At 41.4% G+C, this 14,922-nt stretch overlaps 1 protein-coding gene across 1 annotated transcript in view; it reads right to left on the reverse strand.

Moving 5' to 3' along the window:
* SYNPO2 (synaptopodin 2) overlaps positions 1-14,525 on the reverse strand; it is a 367,769-nt gene extending 353,244 nt beyond the window's left edge. Inside the window, exon 1 of the mRNA XM_077278542.1 lies at positions 14,360-14,525. Within this exon, the coding sequence (XP_077134657.1) occupies positions 14,360-14,464 (105 nt within the window). The 5' untranslated portion in view covers positions 14,465-14,525. The remainder of the gene's footprint in view (positions 1-14,359) is intronic.
* Positions 14,526-14,922: the final 397 nt, after the last annotated feature.

Raw genomic sequence — 14,922 nt, forward strand, 5'->3', positions numbered from 1 at the left:
CGACAGAAGATTGAAACACCAGAATTGTGGGGATTTGATCACCGCAATTCAGGGAAAAATGCAATAAGAAGAAGAGGTCAAAATGTCATATCTACACTGAAATGGTATAAATCCAAATGTCAGCTCACTCTGCAGAAAAAAAAAGACCTTGCACAATTGGAATATTACGGGGGTTGCAACATGCACATTTTTTTTTCTAATGAATATCTGAATTTTTTATAGTAATGAACAAATGTATATTTAGACAAGGGTGTCAGTGAGCCAGGCAGGTGATCACACGTGGGCAAGTACTACATCAAATGGTCATGGTTGTTTCAACAAACTTTAATCAACAGTACTGCAGAAAGCAAGAAGCTTTGTAATATATCTTATCAAAAGGAATGTTCTTTCTCCACTTCATACTCAAAACAAGATGGACTGCCAGCAGAATGAGACCCTTATTATACTGTATGGAGAGAGGGGAAAGGGGGAGTGAGGACCACTCAGCATATTGAGAGCATAATGAGAGACACAGTCAGCTGCAGCTGTATCATCAAGCAACAGTTTTACCTCACTCCAATGCTGGATTCACAGCCACACAGTTAAGTACTGTTGTGAAATGTTTTCCATGCTACTGCTGCTCCTCTCTGTGTGATCCAGAGAAGGAAGAGCAGGAAACCATCATGGCTGCATGTGCTGTATTTAGGAGACATCATAGCAGCTAGTCTCCTCCCACCAGCCCAGAATGAAGTGGGAATTAGAGATAGGGGAATACAGAGGAGAAAACTAATGAAAAAGGCATTATACAAGCAACACACAAGTCAAATAATAGCCAGAAATGAAACACACACAACAACCAATTCTGAAAATGTACCTGAAATAACAGGAAGACTGATTTAAAGGACACCTGTCATGTGAAAAAATGCTATTAACCTGCAGATATGTGGTCTGCATGTTGATACTGCTCTGAACCTGCACTTAGAACCCCAGCTGGGAGGAAATGAACTTTTTATTCCTCCCAGTAGTGTTCCGGTTCCACTCATGTGGGTGAGCCTGGCACAGGCTCAGTCACCGCTCTGTGTATAGAGCCAATGTAACTGTGCCCCAACTCTGACTGACAGCAGGATCAGCATTACAGCCGGCTGACAGTCAGTGTCTGGATCATGGTTACAGTTACCGCTCTCTATAGACAGAGCGGTAATTGAGTCCACACCGGTGCCACCTCTCGGCAGCGGAGCTCTAAGTGCGAGCACCAGGCAGGTTCAAAAAGCTTTTAACTGCAGATTTAAAACATGTATGGTTGTACACTGGAGCATGCTGTTTATATACATATACATGCTTTAGAGGCTATGATCTTACAGTTTTTGCAGGACTAATACATCATCATCCCCTGCCTACTTCCATCATTTTCTTATTTTCCCATTTGTTAAATAAACATTAGGAATGTCAGGTTTGGAAAACTCATGAGTAGCCAAAGAAAGCAAAAACAAACCCCCCACTAAGTACATCGGGTGAACTTCCGTATATATTTAAGTGAGCAAAAATCCCTACATATGGAAAAGTAAAGACCAAGTCTCCACAATGGCAGGGGTTAAAGTGTGAATAATGGGAAACGTGACTGCGGCAGGGTCTCACAGGAAACATAGTGCCTGGAAATGCCAAATGATTAATAACGAGTAATGACATAATACTGTATATGATGGATAGCAAAGGCGCTGCTGAAATCCAGGGTGAACATCTACTACCAAAGGAGGTGCCGACCATGATAAAGTCATATACTAATGTGTCCATCTGAACTGACCTAATAATATATGATGTACCACAAGAAATAAAACTTCCTCCTGGGAACTGCTGCTGGCAATGATTTTATCTGTTGTACAGTTTAATAAATTATTGTATTGAGCCTCACACAGAGAACCCAGGGATTCATCAATCTCAGCAAAAATATAGATTTCTTCATCTGTTTTAACACTAAAATCTACAATGATGTTTTAGTCATTTAAAGGGAAAATGTGAATGATTTAAAGATTTCCTACACCGACAACAAATTACACTTTACAAAATGTTGTTTTCTTACCTCGATGCTCTATTTAACATGCATGAAAAACTTTTGAATTAGTGCAGACTTGGTTTACAATATAACATTGGGGTTGCCTTCTTAAAAGGAAATCTGTCAGTAGGATCAACCCTCCTAAGCAGTCTATAAGGGCATGTAGGTGATGGGAAGCGGAATAACGTGATACTTTGATATCTGTGATCCGATGTCTCATTCCAAAGGAATCCACCACTAATACTTAAAGCACCACTCCAGCATTTTTTTACCACTGGAATGGTACCACTACTTGAAGCTCTCTGCACTTAGTCTCAAACTTACCAGTGGCCATCATTATCTGTTATTGCCGCCGCTCTGGTCGCTTTTTGTAGGTTGTGACCTGTTGGATCACTCTAGCATTTGCTGGATGAGCCAGAAGTCATTACTCAATGTAAGTCTTTGAGTGCTAGAGTGAGGCTGAAGAAGACTCTCATAGACTTACATTGAAAGCTTGTGAGTGGCGCCAGGAACATTTGTATGGATGTATGGGTGGACACTCAGCCAATACATCTTCAGTGACCAGTTCCAAACAGCTGCTGCTGCCGAGGTAAATGAAATGAAGGGATGATAGTGACAAGAACATAGTTTTGCCTCTATACAAGTCACTAATGTGGCCACATTTATATAAATGGTACGATGTTGGGCTCCAGTGTATAAGAAGGACATAACTGAACCAGGACGGGTGCAGAGAAGAGCAAACAAAGTTATTTAGGGAATGGATAACTAAACTACAATACCAAGACAGGTTATCAAAGTTGGTGTTTTTCAGTTTGGAAAAATTAAGGTCTGGGGGGGATCTTATTACAGTATACAAATATATGAAGGTACAGAGATGTTTTTAATGATGTTTTTATACATTGGCCTGCAACATTCACAAGGGGTCTTTCTCTTTATCTAGTGTAAAGAAGATTTGATCGTAATCACAGACACAGATTCTTTACTGTAAAGGTACCGTTACACTAAACGACTTACCAAGGATCACGACCAGCGATACGACCTGGCCGTGATCGTTGGTAAGTCGTTGTGTGGTCGCTGGGGAGCTGTCACACAGACAGCTCTCTCCAGCGACCAACGATCAGGGGAACGACTTCGGCATCATTGAAACTGTCTTCAACGATGCCGAAACCCCCGGGTAACCAGGGTAAACATCGGGCCGCGCTGAGTAACCTGATATTTACCCGTTTTACCATTGTAAAAGTTAAAAAAAAAAAAAAACAGTACATACTCACATTCCGATGTCTGTCACGTCCCCCGCAGTCAGCTTCACGCACGGCCCTGCGCTTAGTAACCCGATATTTACCCTGGTTACAAGTGAACGCATCGCTGGATTGGCGTCACACACGCCGATCCAGCGATGACATCGGGTGATCAGCGACCAAAAAAAGGTCCTGATCATTCCCTACGACCAACGATCTCCCAGCAGGGGCCTGATCATTGGTCGCTGTCACACATAACGAGATCGTTAAGCGGGATCGTTGCTACGTCACCAAAAGCGTGACGTTGCAACGATATCGTTAACGAAATCGTTATGTGTGAAGGTACCTTAATAGCAGTGAGAGAATTGAACCATCTACCACTAAACAAGTTCAAAGAGGGCCCTGGATGCCTTTCTTGAAATATTTCAGTTTATGGGTAATAGTAATATATACTAATAATTTTTTTATGAATGAATATTGCAGTATGTGGAGTTGATAAGGATTAATATTCTTTCCACTGGATCAACGTTAGGTGAGGTTAACCGCGATAGACTAATGTCTACTTTCAACCTTAAAAACTAAGAGTCAACTATATATAACTAGACACAATATCATCCATATAAGTAGACATACTGCAGTCCATTGGAGAAAAGGCGAACAGATAAAAGTAGATTTCCCTGTGTTTGATTTCCCTTCACATAGAAGCTACATCTGTTATACACAAAGTCGTGCCTTATGAACTACGTTTAGATTTGCAGTCTACACTTGGCAATTCCAAACCATAAGCTGTGACCATTGCACGTGTACTTCCCTTACTCTATTACAATGAAAAACAGCGAGTCACACAGATCTCCAACAGCTTATTTCACAGAAAGAAAAAGTGCGGAATGTTTTGGGAATTGAGAGCTTAGTTGAAGAATGGACCTGGTATACATTAAAGTGGATTACACCCCAGCTTCCCCGTGTCTGCTGCACTATCTAACAGCCAATTTAACATGCTTCTGAACCATTATAATAAAATAATTCATTCTGACATCTGTTCCCTTCACAGGCTCCACAGCAGGTCAAAGGATATATGAAGGATTACCTCACTGTGCTTGTATCGGATACTAAACTATATGTTTAAACCATGATCTTATGGATCCCTTCAACTAAAATATTAGAATTAGAAGCTCTTCCTTTTTATTATTTATGTCACACCACATCGCTTTTATTTTTCACTATATTATAATGTTTTGATGTGCCACCATTTCTCTTATCCCCTTGCCAGTCAAGTGCTACCTTAGCTCTGATTTTCCAACTTTCTGGGACATCATGTACATTCCTTGGGACCTTCTCTCCCAGGTTTGGTTGTGTAGAGGACGCCATATGTGACATCATGTTCAGTGAGAGGTGGATGACAGTGGGATCTTGCAGAGGACGCAGGAATAGATACTAGAGAGGCATTTGGGAAGCATTTTAAAAGGTAGGAAATCCTTTATTGGGATTAGACTTCAACGCTAAAAACTCTTTACAGGGGTTGTCTCAACATCATAGATAGTTAAAATTGCAAAGCGTTTGTGAAAACAAGCAACTTTCCAATTTTCTTGTTATTAATAATCCACTTCATTCTCAAGAATACAGGGGATGTTCAGTTGTATTGTTTACTTTTCATTGCCTAGTTACCGGCCACCTCTGCAGTCTATCAGCAGTGGCCTGTCTCCTAGACAACGAGAACAGAAGTTACAAATTATCTCTAACAGTGCTGGTAAGCACTGCTCTGAATTTGGTCAGGTCACTTGATTCGCACAGCTTTGGTGTCGCTATGTTCCTAAGATTCTGCAGAGGTAAAGCTGCTTGAAGAGTTGAAGAGGACACAGTTTGGGCCAGCAGTGTGTTCATGCCACTGGTCCAAACTGTAGATCAAAAAGAAGGACACTGCCCTCAAGCAAGCAGGAAGTCGAGAGGTGGTGGAGGGGTGCACTACTGATGTTCAACAATGAGAAAACTCCTTTACCAACATTTGAATCCTAAATCACTGGATATTTAGACTTCTAAACAGTTCAGCCACAAATTACTCACAAACTACACTTTTAATGCAATTTTTTTTCATTCTGTCCATGTTTAAGTCCAGTTCATTGGACAGTCCAGTGAAAACAGAACTGCTAAAAAGTATGTCAGTACTTTTAGGAATTGTAATTGTCTATAAAAAGTAGCAAGGGCAAAATGGTGAGCTGTGGTCCAGTCAGTTTTAAAGTATCATTTCCCCAGGTTAGATAAAGTGATCAGTAGCTAACACTAGAGAAGACAGAGAAAGGATTCAGAAGGATCTAGATAAGCTTGAACAATGGACAGCGACTAAAGCCCCTGTCTCACATAGCGAGATCGCTAGCGAGATCGCTGCTGAGTCACAAGTTTTGTGACGCAACAGCAACCTCAGTAGCGATCTCGCTATGTTTGACACGTACCAGCGACCAGGCCCCTGCTGTGAGATCGCTGGTCGTGTCGGAATGGCCTGGACCTTTTTTTGGTCGTTGAGGTCCCGCTGACATCGCTGAATCGGTGTGTGTGACACGGATTCAGCGATGTCTTCACTGGTAACCAGGGTAAACATCGGGTTACTAAGCGCAGGGCCGCGCTTAGTAACCCGATGTTTACCCTGGTTACCAGCGTAAATGTAAAAAAAAAAAAAACACTACATACTCACATTCCGGTGTCCGTCAGGTCCCTTGCCGTCCGCTTCCCGCACTGACTGACTGCCGGCTGTAAAGTGAAAGCACAGCACAGTGGTGACGTCACCACTCTGCTGTTAGGGCCGGCGCTCAGTCAGTGCAGGAAGCGGACGCCGGGGGACGCGAAGGTGAGTATGTAGTGTTTGTTTTTTTACATTTTACACTGGTAACCAGGGTAAACATTGGGTTACTAAGCGCGGCCCTGCGCTTAGCAACCCGATGTTTACCCTGGTTACCCGGGGACCTCGGCATCGTTGGTCGCTGGAGAGCGGTCTGTGTGACAGCTCCCCAGCGACCACACAGCAACAAAACAGCGACGCTGCAGCGATCAGCATCGTTGTCTGTATCGCTGCAGCATCGCTGTGTGTGACGGGGCCTTAATAGAATGGTTTTAACAGGGAGAAATGCAAGATTCTACATCTGGGCAAGAAAAACAAAAATGACATCTACAGAATGGGAGGAATAGAACTAAGCAACAGTACGTATGAAAAAGACTTGGGTATATTAATAGATCACAGACTGAACATGAGTCGCTACTGAGATGCAGCAGCAAAAAGGGCAAATACAGTTCTGGGATGTATTAAGAGAAGCATAGAGTCTAGATCACGTGAAGTAATTATCCCTCTCTACTCCTCCTTGGTCAGACCTCATCTCGAATACTGTGTCCAGTTCTAGTAACCACATTTTAAAAAATACATAGAAAAACTGGAGCAAGTTCAGAGAAGAGCAACCAGGATGGTGAGCAGACTGCAAACTATGTCCTACAAAGAACGGTTAAAGAATCTAGGAATATTTAGCTTGTTAAAAAGAAGGCAAAGAGAAGGCTTATTAGCTGTCTACAAATATCCCAAGAGATGTGACAGTGTAGGGGGATCATCGATATTCTCATTTGCACATAGAAACACGAGAAGTAATGAAATGAAACTGAAAGGGAGAAGTTACAGATTAGATATTAGAAAAAACTTTTTGACAGTGAGGGTGATCAATGAGTGGAACAGGCCATGAGAGGTGGAGAGTTCTCCTTCAGTGGATGTCTTCAAACAGAGGCTGGACAGACGTGTTAGAGATGGTTTCATGAATCCTGCATTGAGCAAGGGGATGGACATGATAATCTTGGAGGTCCCTAACAACTCCAACATTCTATGATTCTAGTCTATAATTCTAAATTAACATTAGCTTCAAATAAACTGAGAAAAATGCAAAAAATAGAAATTGATAATACCACTGGACAGTGCACTCATCTTCCTCAGCAATCACTTGAATTCCCTAATTCCATGTAACACATAAGACATATAGATGAGTCATTTTGTCACAATAGATCTTTGTAACAGTTTTGGCACATATGTGCACGTTGTAGAAATATTAATTGAACATATTAATGGGTGGTGTGTGTAAATAATGCATGTCTGGTGACTAGAGATGGGGAGCCCAAATAGTAAAGTTCAGCATCTGTACTGAACACCTACTGTTCGGGCACAGACACCAAACATGGACTTCACCAGGAAGTCTGTGCTACTGTACAGGTTCATGACAAATACCGCTTCTGATTGGAGGCAAAATCATCACCGCTGGTGAGACAGCCACAGACAGCGTGAGTCCGTAGCTGTGATCAGAGGTATAAAGTTTACCTTCGGTCACTGGTGTTGGCTGATCGGTCTATTGCTCCCATCAGCCTACACCTGCTGCCGCTAATAACAGCAAGAACAGGCGGTGGCTGATGGGAGTATTTATCAGCAGGCGCCTGTGCTCTAAGAGGATAAAAAACCTGGCATGGGTTCCCCTGTATTTTTGATAACCAGCTAGACAAACCTCACAGCTGGGGCTGCAACTCTCAGCTGTCAGCTTCAGCAAAGCTGATTAGCAAGACTAGAGGCATCCCCACTCTGATTTTGATTATTTAAATAAATAATTTAAAAAAAACAATGTGGGATTTCCCCCCATTTTTGACAACCAGCTAAGCTAAAGCAGACAGCTGGGAGCTGGTGTTCTCAAGCTGGTAAGGGGCCATGGATATTGCCTCCCCCAGCCTAAATATAGCAGCCCACAGCGGCTCAGAAAAGGCACGCCTATTAGATGCGCCATTTCCGTCTCTTCCCACTTGCCCTGTAGCAGTTGCAAGTGGGGTTCATATTTGTTGGGTTGATGTCACCTTTGCATTGTCCTTTGACTTCAAGCCCACGGATTAGTAATGGAGAGGTATCTATAAGACACCTATCCTTTACTAATCATGTAGTTGTATGGTAAATACAGAACCAGAAACATCCATCAACTAAAAGGAAAAAGGATATCTGCAAGATACTTACTTTTGTTCAACCTCCTGAGACTAGCTTCAGAGGAGCGTAGAAGATGATCCCCAGACAATGCAGCTTGTTCATGTTGATGAGAGGAGAAGAGCCTAGAAGAGCTAGAGTTGTTCAGGAGAATAGGTACAGTGTGGCACTGAGGGTGCAGAAGGCACAGGATTCATCTCTATTGTGAGTAGTACTTTGCCCCCTTCTACTTCTGCACCCCATGAATCTATCTTCAGTCACTAATCCTTAAACCCAACTATGGCTGAGTTCAGGTCCGAACTATGAATTCAATTTGTTTGAACAGAAGTAGAAAAATAGAATTGAATGAGAAGTCAAATGATGGAAACCAACAATTTTGATTTAAATTAGGGTCTGTATGGGTTTTATAATGGTGACCATTACATTACCAAAATGGTAAGGCTTTTGCTTGAGCAGTGATACATGCATGGTTTAGCACTATCTAATCTTTCCCACTTTTTGCTCATGAAAAGTTGAGAGCTAGGTCATCAATATCTTCTCGCCAGGCAACCGCATTAAGGCTTCTTCAGATGTCTGTTTTTCATGTACGTGTTCTATTGATGGTATTCATGGACAGCACACGTTCCCATTATAATCTAGGGGGCTATTCACGTCTCTGTATTTTTTTGAGGACCATGTGTTACCAAAAAATCACAGAGACATGTGGGTTTTTGATCCGTATCGGAGATCAAAATTAACCATACAAGTCTAGGGATCCTAGAAAACCGCTGACAGCACGCAGATGCCAGTGTACAGTCCGTGTGCTGTCCGTGATTAACATTGCAATATATAGAAGCTTTGCAATGTAATTACTTATGGGGCTCCCGGCTCTGGGCAAAGGCTCAATGAAAACATTTTACATCATATTCTCTACAATAGTGTATGATTGCAGAGAATATTATCAATTTTTTCCAATTTTCCGTCCATTAGAGCATATGGGAGATACAATATGAAGATTCTTCATTCTAGTAAAAGGCTGAAAGCTGTGCCGTAGACATCTTATGCTTCAGAAAGAATATTCTGAATACCTGCCTTGTTAGGGATATGATCACTGTAATGGAAACCATTTCTGTAACATAATAAAGAAAAAGATAAGAAGCACTTTCACATACTTCAACAGTTTTCTCTTCAGGGGACTTTACATCAATTCAGAAGGGAGTTCCTGCTTTGTACTGATTTTTCTTGGACGCATGCCTGCTTTAAATCATCATTCTTGCTGTTAGCAAAGGTCTGGTCTGAAATAATACAGGCCTAGGCTGATGAAATTCCAAAGCTGAGCAATGGAAGCACAAAAACCTGCATGTGGACATAGTAGAAACAGCAACGGTAACTCAGGAATAACAGAGCAGGCCATGGGAGGACTACATACACTAATGGTTGGGCAGGCCCACTGAAAAGGAGTCTGTCACCCTCTAAAATCAAATGAAACCACTCATGCAATCATATAGGAAACTTGACCCCTATAAAAATCATGCCTGTGTTATAGATTTCACTACTTTAGTTTTTCATTAAAAAAAAATATTTATTACATATGCAAATTAGTGCTCCTTGGTGCACTCTTGGAGAGGCCAAGGGCTCAGTGCAGCATTCAGCCCCCTCCACACTTCTCCTTAGGCCCCCTTCACATGTCAGTATATAAACACATACACGTGGCACATACCATTTTTGGTATCCATGTGGCTTGCTGATGACCATTTGTATATACGTGTGCAGTATCTGTGTGTCAATCAAATGCCATCTGTGTGACATGTACGTGAATAAAATGGATTCAAGAAATGATTGATTTTTGTGTGTTAACCCTGGGTCCGGCGCATCTCTGGCACTCTCGAATCCAGGCGCAGTGCACCTCACAAGCACAGGTTAGAAAATCACCTATAATATCTAATTATCTCAATTTCTGGGCTCTAAAAGTAGTCAAGTGACCTTCATAGGGATGAATTAAAAGAGAGTACACAAAATCAGATGCAAACAAAAAAAAAAAAAAACATTTAACAACCATAAACGTAACAAAACAAAAAGTACCCAGATTTTACAACTACCACCGAATAGCCTCCAGATTTCAGGATCTAACTATTAATAAACATTAAAATTAGGAAAAAACTTAATTGCAAGGCACTTAGATGCTACTGGAATCATATTCATTCAGATGTCAAAAGTTAAGCAGAAGAAACAAATTGGCAGAGAGAAAAGCAAGGTTGGAAGATCAAATTATCATATCATACCATATCATATCAGAGATTATTACTACGTGTTCAGGCGCCATATGCCTGAGGGGCCATTTCTAAGAAAAACCCTCTTATTTGTAAGAAAACCCTACTTATTTATATGAAAAATCTTCAAACTTTGCATTATTAATTCATAAAACGAGTAAAATAAACATTTGTGATGAAAAAACTAGTGATGGGCGATCCCGAACAGGAAAGTTCAGGGTCCGAACAGAACACATAGGAAGAATTTGTTTCCAACAGTCAGTGCACTGCGGTTCTCACACTGTCAGATGACAGCGTGTGAGCCAGCAGCTCTGACCAATGGTAAATAGGTTACCGCCGGTCACAGGCATCGAATGATGAGAGTACTACTCTCATCATCCTACAGCTTCTCTCGCTGATAGCAGCAAGAGCAGATGATGCTGATAAGAGTATTCATCAGGCATCATATCTAGAGGGAACCTGCCCTGAGATGCTGAGGATTGTATCAATCAGACCATCTACTATGAGAAGCTAAGTAACCCTTTGTAAAACTGTTTTTTGCTCCTGATGAACCTCATGTATCTAGTGAGGGGAAACGCGTCAAGCATATGAGCATGTATGGGAAATGTTTTTGAGGATAGAAGTGATAGACACTTTGTGTTTCCAAGGGATTTGTCCGGGGTCCCAGTGGTTAATATGTGAGTTGATCCCAGGCTATATATGAATCATAGTATCAACTTGTATCTTATCGTATGTACATGCACTGTGACTGAACAGTATGTTAAGGGGATCTGGTGATATCTGTAAAGACTGGATGTGATATCTAAAATTAAGTATTACCAAATCATATTGTGTCCTGTCTGTGTAGATGTATTGTGAATGGATATTATGTCAGGGGGATCCGGACATACATATACGTAAATCCTGAGGAACACTTCTTTTGCATCTCGAAGCACTATAGCACCTTAATACATCCTCTTTGCCCTTAACCACCTGAAAGGGACAGAGTAGAGGATAGCCGTCGAGGAGCGGGGGCGCCATTGGCGTATTGAAGTAGGGTGTCAACCTCCGCTGGTAGGCAGGGGCAGGTCAGATGCAACTAGAGATCTGCCACCTTATCAATGCAGACTAAGCAAATGATTGTGGTTTGCTACGCATGATTGAGATAATTTCATCCCATCCTAATAGGGTCTGTTAGGGGTAGGAGGGATAGCCGACGGTGAGCGGGGGCGCCAATTGCGCAGGTATAAGGGTGCCAACCTCCGCTGGTAGGTAGGGTGTTGATAGTGGAGTGCAGGGTTAGGCACCACCCTGATCTATCCTATGGTATGTTGTCGTCATGGTGATGTTTTTTTGTAGTGCACCAATTTTTGGATTTTTAATAAATTGAAGAATAAAGGTAAATTTTATCTATTGAGCACAGGGGATTTTTTCTGTCAGCGCTTTACAAAATAGGTCCCCCCATCAGACGGCGCCTGTGCAATAAATAAAAAATAAAAAAAATAGTTTCAGTTCAACTCTATTTTTGATAACCAGTGCAGATAAAGCTGACCGCTGCGGGCTGCAATCCACAATTGTGAACTTTATATTGGCTGGTTATCAAAAATAGAGGGGTTTCCTTGCAGTAAAAAATACTTAAAAACTGGCTTGGAGTTCCCTCCATTTTTTGACAACCAGCCACGCAAAAGTAGACAGGTGGGAGCTGGTATTCTCACACTGGGAAAGGGCCATGGATATTTACCCACTCCAGCCTAAAAATAGCAGCCTGCAGCTGCCCCAGAAAAGGCGCATTTATCTGGGGATAGATCAGTAATGGAGTAATGCATTATGAATACCTAAGCAGAGAACCACATGAAGACCCCCCCATAGGCCCGCCCCGGAGCACGAGCATATCATTAACCCAAAACTGAAAATAAAGATTAAACAACAACCACAAGGTGGATTTCATCACCCAGGTATCATTGTAATCAGTATAACAGCGCCGACCTGACATTATCTGTAGGTTACTGTGGAGAGGTGACTTCATTTGCATGTATGAAGGTGGCCAATGGATTAGAGAACATTAATTATGTGTGGAGGAAAAGTGATTATGGCATCTAAACTGGAAAGGGTTCTTTACAGTTACAGTAGTCAGACTGAGTGCCCTACCTCCAGAGCTGCAATCACAATTCTGCTAGCTGTCGATGGAGACATCGACAAACTTGTTGTCAGACACACACCTATGAAGCTGTCTCATTAGCTCAGTAGAACCCCACTTTGGTTGGTACTTGCATGTGTAATACAGACTCACATTATGCTGGTCCGAAAATAATCACACTACTAATAGTTTCTCTGAGCTCATTTAATATGGTGGGAAAATAAGTTCACCCATGTCTGTCTCAGGGGGCTGCACAAGCTCTCCTACTTTAGAGTGCCTACTCCCCCCACATATCTGGTCCATGGAGTCTAGCATCAAAGTGATCAGGTAGACAATCATTCATTTTATAGTCTTCCTCCCTGGCAACTGCAGTATTAGTAGCACAGACACAAAATCCAGTTGGTCATGCAGAGATTTATTTCAGCTTTTGTACTACATAAATTCTACCCCTCTCCTCATTGGTGCCATAGGTGGCTGCATACGTGACCTACCCCTCATCCCATTATATGTTTTGTTGCAAAGTTTATAATATTCAAACCCAAAAATTGTAGAAAGAGGCAGTACAAAAGCATCCCACTAGGTGGCAGGACGTCACTGTGCCTATGTGTGCGTTATGATACTGGGAGAGGATATTAAAAGTCATTTTTTTCTTCTTTTTTACTAGTAACTTTAACAAACGGGAATTAATTTTGTGATTGTTTCAGAAAGTAAAGTTATTTATGGATAAAAATAGTTGTAATAAAGCAAATATGAGGAATATTGTTTTAGTGTTTAGTGCATATCACATACAAATGTAGCAGTTCTGTATTATTAGAACTCATTAGAATATTGTCATGTTACACTGTCCATGACTTGTGGTAATTCAGAGTTGTGATGGTATGTTTACCTATGCGGAACAGTATATATATATATATATATATATATATATATATATATATACATATATATATGTCTAATATAAAATATATTTACACATATGTAGATGGATATATCTATATCTATGTATGTGTATATATATATATATATATATATATATATATATGTGGGTGTGTATATATATATATATATATATATATATATAATGTATATATGTCTGCTGTGTGGTTCAGGCACAGTTATATGCTGCCATCCATTATGACAATTACAGGGCATGCTCTCCTGTGTAAGTTTGTGTATTCCTGTCCGGATGGATGTATATATTTATAATAACTACAGAACAGCCCGGACAGGACTTGATTGTAGGGTGATGCATTACCCAGCACTTGTGGTCCACATGAAATGTGAATCTTGTTTTGAAGTCATGCTTGCACGCCATTAAAATGACATTAACCATGTTCTCCATGTAAACATTGCCACATTTGTTAGTGCTTGTGCTGCCCCCGGGCTGTGGATATAGCTGCGTCGTATTTACAAGTCGTCGTCTGTACATCCATGATTCATGCACAAAGTTATTCCAAAGTTATCTGTGCTGCATCAGTACATATGTTCTACATGATGTGCAAGTCATCATCTCCTGAGAGTCTGGCATGAAGAATTCCCCGTGATCAGTGATGATCAAAGACTTTCTGGCAGCTGATTTAAGAATAATCTCTGTTGTAAACTTTGGAGAAAAAAATGTCCTTTACGAAAGAAAATGATATTTAATGAAACCGGCATATACTGTACCAAAGAGGCCGGAGGCAGTAACTCTAACCATGCAGCACTAGTGGAGGTATTATAAGGTGCTATGGGAGATGTTCTTCTTACCTTACAAACATGCAGAGGCTCCTGGTACTCTTTGCCACCTTGCAGCCTGAACCCCCAAGGTGCTCCCCCAATCATGGTAACACAGATATAATCCCCAGTGCCCATCTTGACTTGTGGATAAAATGAGACTCCTTTTAGATCTTGAGCCTGAGTGGTGTGGGCAGACTAGCCGAGTGTGTGCAGCACCACTCACTGACTTATTGCACATTGCAGTGAGGTTATGGAGGAGGATGGAGTAGATTCAGAGAACTCCAGGGATCAGCCCACTGCACCGTCATGGGATAGTGGGATATGGCCGTCCCCCAGATCCCGGGAAAGCATCCCTTCTTATTCACCTTCTTAGCAACTTCTTGTAAACTGCTTCAATTAGCAGAGAAAAAGTTATTACAGTGAGCGCCACAAATTACAGCCTAAATGTACAAGAGTTACAGAAATATATTAAACACAGGATTAATACAAAAAGAGGGTGACAAGACTTGTGATATCATCATCACTCTGTAGGACGCTGAAACTATGTAACTAGTGTTGAGCATTCCGATACCGCAAGTATCGGGTATCGGCCG

This window comes from Ranitomeya variabilis, chromosome 1 (assembly GCF_051348905.1).
Source record: "Ranitomeya variabilis isolate aRanVar5 chromosome 1, aRanVar5.hap1, whole genome shotgun sequence".
NCBI classification, from domain to species: Eukaryota; Metazoa; Chordata; class Amphibia; order Anura; family Dendrobatidae; genus Ranitomeya; species Ranitomeya variabilis.